Source organism: Candoia aspera, chromosome 8 (assembly GCF_035149785.1).
Source record: "Candoia aspera isolate rCanAsp1 chromosome 8, rCanAsp1.hap2, whole genome shotgun sequence".
In the NCBI taxonomy this organism is placed as follows: Eukaryota; Metazoa; Chordata; class Lepidosauria; order Squamata; family Boidae; genus Candoia; species Candoia aspera.
In genome coordinates this window covers 75,459,225-75,465,255 of record NC_086160.1, presented here as the reverse complement: position 1 = coordinate 75,465,255, position 6,031 = coordinate 75,459,225, and the positions used below count along the sequence as shown (strand labels likewise).

The following is a 6,031-nucleotide window of genomic DNA, read 5'->3' as shown; positions in this document are numbered from 1 at the left end:
TTTGGAGCCAAACTTGGGGGGTGGGGGCATGCAAAGGGCCAGAGCTAAATTTCCCTTCTCAAACACTTGGCCCTGTGATTCTCTCGGATTTGAGAAAAGCTGGGCTAACCACCAACAACCACCACCTGCCCGGAACAGCTGTCCAGGCGTCCTGTTTGCATCTCGAGAGCTGCTGGTTCGGCCAGTCCAGTTCCAACAGATGCCATCCCAGCCAGGCCTGAACAAAAAGCCCATCAAGGTGACCCGGTGCGGAAGTTCCCCATCAGTACCAAAAGGCTTCTCAGAATAACCCTGTGGGCCCTCGAGGCAGACCAGCAGCTGCAAGACAGCGCTAAATGTCAACCCGTGGATGTGATCTACGTCCCTCCGGCCCACATCTGGCCATCTTGGGGCTCCTCTGCTTCCTCCTGATTCTTCCTCTTTCTGCTACCAAACAATCCATGGAGGCTGCAGGAGTTCGAAAGTTGGAATGCTGGTGACGTTGACCGGGATGGAGATCACAGCCCAAGGGAGCCCGTGCTGCTCCAAAGACCGACGGATCATGTATCTGCGGGAAAAAAATTGCAGCATGGGATTTTTCGGAAGTAGTAGTTCCAAACAGGAATAGAAGCCTGCAGTTTTCTCACTGTGGGAAGCCATCACAGAATAATTGAATCCTGGAAGGGGCCATTTCCAAAAAGGGGGACATTTTAATCTTTTCACATACTTCATTTGCATGTTTTCACTTGAGTAAGGAGTGCTTTTCAGTAGAAACAGTGAACAAACAGCTATTGATGCATGCCACTTAAACTTTGCGCAGATGTCACCGGTTATTTATTTATTTATTTATTTAATTAAATTTATGTCACCGCACATCTCCCCCAATGGGAGACTCTGGGCAGTTTACAATAAAAAAAAAATTATTGTCAGTTAACTCAAAGTGGGAGCTTAATGTTCTGTAACATAATACAGATCTAATCAATTTATAGTCTAGCCAAGGGGGAAAGTGAACATCGCGTCCAGGTTGTTGCAACTTTTCCTAATCTGTCAGCTCTCTGACGTGGCTGACGTCCACTCACATCATTCCCAACCAGCATGGGAATATAATAGCAACATCTTGAGAAAATAAATGCTAACAGTGAAGGCAGACCTCAAATGTCAGGTCAGGTGGACGCATGGGTAATCGGAAGTAGATCCTGGTGCATTCATTTTGGGGGGCAATTACTTGTTTCTACTCCATTTAAAACACTCCCCCCCCAAAGGGGCCAGCCAACTGAGAACGACCACTGCAAATGGGTTTATGGTCAAGGACCTAAGGAAAACGGGGAAACACCCCGCTGCAGCCCTCAACTGCTCACCCGTCTCTTCCCAGAAGGAAAAGGGCAGGGATGTCGGCCGTCCGTTGGGTGCTATCCTGAATCATCTCCACGTAGGTGCTGTCATTCTCGTAACTATTGTCTGCAATGATCACCGCCTGGCCCCCGTGTTCCTGGACCGTGCGGGTCTTGGATAAAAAGGAGCAGCCCCTGTGAAAAAGCACAAAATGTCTGTGTTTATCGATCAGATTTCTACCCAGGGCAATCAGAAAGACTCCAAGCAGTTTAGGGTACCTCTGCCAAAAAACCAACAATGCAGTGCAATGTCCATGGTATTGTGACTAAGTACAGTAATTGCAGTAACAGATGCACCCCAAGCAATCCATAACTTGAGTAACTAATTCAGTAATACCAATAAAAGGAAAATAGCCCTAAGGATGTACACCAGTGTTTCTCAACCTAGGCAACTTTAAGATGTGTGGACTTCAGCTCCCAGAATTCCCCAGCCAACATGGCTGGCTGGGGAATTCTGGGAGTTGAACTCCCACAAAGAAGTGCTTCTCATTGTGGACCTTGTAGAAGGAGAGGTAGTCCATGGTAGCCTCTTGTTAAGACCCCCTTGTTAAGAGGGTCACTGAAAGGCCAGGGAGAGGCTCCCACCTGGAATAAGAACCGTCCTGGATCCTCCAGGCAGCTTGCTAGCGGAGCAGAGACTTGAACCCTGAGCCTGTGCCCCTCTCCCCTTTTGAAAACCAACTCATTGATCTCCTCTGATGTGCAAAAGAAGGGCGTGGGAGAAAACTCACCCGCGTTCCACCAAAGCAATCTGGCCTTCGATAAAGGCCCCGTTGTTCAACGCACTGCAGGCATCTGGCGGATCAGACGGAACAAGGTAGATCTGCTCATATCTCATGTTCTGGGCAGGTGGAAGAGATACAGAAAAAGGGGGATGTAAAACTGCAGGGCATGAGCCACCGTCCTGTGCCTGGGAGTGACAAGCTTTGCCCTGATGGCCTTCCCAATCCGATGCACAGCGCCTTCTGGCTTCCATTGATGGGCCACGTGGCATTACTAAGCTCCTGGGGATAAACAGCTCTATATGGGGTTCGATTTATTGCTTAGATTCGTATCTTGTTTTTTCATCCAGAGCTCGAGGCAGCACACATACCTTTCTCTGATTTTTTTTCCTCCAAACAGCCCTGTTAGGAAGGTTGGGCCAAGAGAGAACGACAGGAACGAAGTCAGATGTGCTGTACTCCTTACCCCCATCATCTTCACCCAACAGATGTGCGGGAGGAGATGGGAGTTGGGAAAGGTTGGCCTACTACCAAGGGTCCTCCAGTTGTTGCTCAACCACCACCTAGTCTTCCCAGATACCCGGGCCAAGACTGAGAGATCCTGGGATCTGTAGTTGAGGAACATCTGAACACCTTCAGAAACACCCTTCCTCCAAGCTGGGTTGCATCCCTCACAACAACGTTCTAATTACCTTCTTCTAAGCCTGCCTTCCCGCCCTTCAAAAGACTGCCTTGCGAAGGAAAGGAAAGCTGAGCATTGCAGGCCGAAAAAGATCAACTTAAAAAAGACTCTGAAGGTAAGCCGACTTACGAACACTCCCCCAAAATCCTTGGCTGGTGTAGCGGTGAAGATGTAGCGGATATCTCCAGGACTCAGAACATGGAAATAAAGGTATTCCTGGATGCGCAATCCTAGCAGCCAGCAGAAGGAAAGAGAACATCAACTTTTTAATAAGCCAGGGAAACAAAACAAAGTCGTTTTGACATTTGAAGAAGCAAGTTCAAGCAGAGAAGTCATGCCCAAGTAGCAAGTGGTTGATTGAATGTATAGGACAGTGTTTCTCAACCTTGGCAACTTTAAGATGTGTGAACTTCAAATTCCAGAATTCCCCAGCCAGGAACTCCACACATCTTAAAGTTGCTAAGATTGAAAAACACCTGTCACTATCAAAAATAACTTTCCTATAACGGTCTTCATTTCCTCTTACATTTCATACAATATGTACAGTATTTATTTTATTGGAACACAGCAGCCTACAGCATTATGACATGTTTTATTCTTCTCTGCAGAGGGGTTTTTAAAGTCTAATTTCCAAGGCTGAGTTTTTGGTTCTAGCAAGTTTGGAGATTCACAAAGATGGGTTGAAGGAGAAGATAGGAGGACTTTCAAAATTCATAATGTTTGCAGACTTCAATCAAAAATCTTCTAGCGACGATTCCCTCCCTCCAAACCAAGACACAGAATTGTTGAAGTATACCATTTAATTTTGGGTTTCGTGGTGATATATATTCACTTTATTTTACTGCTGTTTGTCACCCAGTATCCCTCAAGATTGGGTTGAGTTTTAAGCACTATAAAATAAATCAATACAATACTGGTAGGCTGGTTGGATAAATTTCATGCGTACCAAACCTGGGAAACTGGAAGGGTGTTGCAGAACACCTTTCTATTATTCAGAGGTTGGGGGTCCCACAAAAGATAGCTTAAGACAATGTGAATTTCTACGTATAAGAACATGAGCTGTGTGAAATTAGGTCAAATCTCACTCTTCACAAAAGCTCAGAAGCCTGGCTTGAACAACCCCTTAATCCTGTCACTTCCCAGAACAGATTTTCTGAGAATATGCTGTCTGTGAACATGGAGTCTTCATTCAGCCATCACAGCCAATATCCATTTTTAAAGCTCTTCTCTGTTAATATGTCTGTTTCCATCTAAGCTATAACAAGGGAATAAAGGCACCGTTTTGCCATGCAGAATTTCTACACCAGGGTTTCTCAACCTTGGCAACTTGAAGATGGGTGGACTTCAACTCCCGGAATTCCCCAGGTTGAGAAACCCTGCTCTACACAATGTTATCAAGCTGTTCACGAAATATAGTGGCATCATTGAAAGTAATACCCCATCCTCTATCATTCTGCATATTCAGCATCTCTCCTGGCTTTGTGAGTTGACGTGCGACGAGGGAGGGAAGAAAAGGAAAAAGAAACAGGTGCGCGGGTACTTTCCGAGGCAAGAGGATGCCGTCACATTGCAAACTGCAGGTGCTAAGAGCCAAGAGTTCTGAATAGACGCCAAGGCTATGAGCCTCCATGTGCCACGCAGAGTGCACCGTGTGCCTCGTGTGAATTGCTCGAATCCCTGTTTGGGGGGGTGTATGCATGTGCACACACATAACCTTATATATTTATACACACAGACATAACACACAGGAACATGAAGTATGTACACCCATGGTATACTTACATATACATAGATGCGCACACATATATAAATATACACAAAGATACACATACAGATGTAATCCATTTATACATATATATCTGCAGATATACCTACAAAGTGTGTGTATATATATACACAGAGGCATCTAAATGGATGGAGGGACACTCAAGTACATATGGGGGCCAGTTTGGTGTGGTGCTTCAGGCACCAGGCCAGAAACCGGGAGACCGGGAGTTCCAGTCCTGACTTGGGCACGAAGCCTGCTGGGGGACCCTGGGCCAGCCCCTCTCTCTCAGCCCAGGGCAAACCAGTTCTGAGACCTTGCCAAGAAAACTGCAGGGACTCCTTCAGGCAGTCCAGAGTCAACACTGACTCGAAGGCACACAAACAAGTACACACAGTCTATAGGCATTTGTCTGTGCCTTCGAGTCAGTTTTTGACTTCTGGTGTATGCATGCGTACATATACTGCGCACAGATGTCCCCACATACATGCATACCCATACATGCATATATGCACACATACATGTACATGTGTATGCATGGATGTGTATACATGCACATGCATGCATGCATATATTCATATATACTGTACACACGCATATACTGGTACACAGATGTCCCCACACATACATACATGCACACACTATGATTATGGAATAGATGCGCATGCACGCACCCCAAACGTGCACTCCTGTCGTAGCCCCCCTCCCCGACCGCTGCGTGTGCAAACGAGCGAGGCACGCTGCACCCCCGCCAGCTCAGCTCAGCTCAGCTCAGCTCTACTTGCAGGAAACGCCTCCGGCAAGACAGCCAGCCAGAGGGCCATTGCAAGCCAGCCAGCCAGCCAGCCAGCCCGGTGCGGGGTGCCTCGCGACGTGGCAACCTGCAGGAAACCTCTCCGGCTCCTCACCGTGAGCAGCCGGGCAGAAGCAGAGCAGAAGCAGGCCGAGCCATCCGGGCCAGGCGGAGAACATCGCTGGGGCCGCCGCCGCCGCCTTCCTGCCTGCCTGCCAGCCAGCCAGCCAGCAAGCGCGCGCTCCCTCCGGCGGTGCCCGGGCACTGGCGTTCCCAGCTGTCAGCCGCTGGCAGCAGGGCCCCGCCCACGCCTTCCTCCGATTGGATGAGCCAAAGCTCTGGGCGGAGCCAGTGGGGGCGCTTCAATGAGCCATCTGCTCCTTCGTCTTTGCGGTTTACCGGCTGGCTTCTAATAGACCGGGGCGCCAATTTGGTGGCGGGGGGGCGGGGTGGTTTCGTTTCTGCGCTAAACCAGTCTTCCTTAAAGCGAGGTCCGAGGACCACAGGGGGGTCCCCCGAGAATCCGCAAAATCAAAAGGACTGGAAGATAGTTGCAAAAATATAAAGCCAGGTCACTTTTCTCAATCCAGTTGTTAAAAAAATAGGGTTTTTTTTCGTGAAAAGTATTTATGTTCATATCTAGTGGGTTTAATAGTGCTATTTTTGCACGATTCGATAAATAAATATTCCATGAACGGG

General features: G+C 48.0%; 1 protein-coding gene across 1 annotated transcript; it reads right to left on the bottom strand.

Moving 5' to 3' along the window:
* Positions 1–303: 303 nt before the first annotated feature.
* On the bottom strand, positions 304–5,528 carry PRADC1 (protease associated domain containing 1). Its single transcript, XM_063310300.1, has 5 exons — positions 5,448–5,528; positions 2,904–3,004; positions 2,102–2,211; positions 1,338–1,505; positions 304–547 (listed from the first exon to the last, which is right to left on the bottom strand). The coding sequence occupies exons 1-5, from the start codon at positions 5,509–5,511 to the stop codon at positions 427–429; spliced, it is 564 nt and encodes a 187-aa protein (XP_063166370.1). The 5' UTR covers positions 5,512–5,528; the 3' UTR covers positions 304–426.
* Positions 5,529–6,031: the final 503 nt, after the last annotated feature.

Excerpts from the sequence above, each read along its gene's own strand:
- PRADC1 (XM_063310300.1), bottom strand. The coding sequence starts at position 5,511 with ATGTTCTCCGCCTGGCCCGGATGGCTCGGCCTGCTTCTGCTCTGCTTC. Across the intron at positions 3,005-5,447 it reads CTTCTGCCCGGCTGCTCACG|GATTGCGCATCCAGGAATAC; the intron begins GTGAGGAGCCGG and ends GCTGGCTGCTAG. Across the intron at positions 548-1,337 it reads TTCCTTCTGGGAAGAGACGG|ATACATGATCCGTCGGTCTT; the intron begins GTGAGCAGTTGA and ends TTTTTCCCGCAG.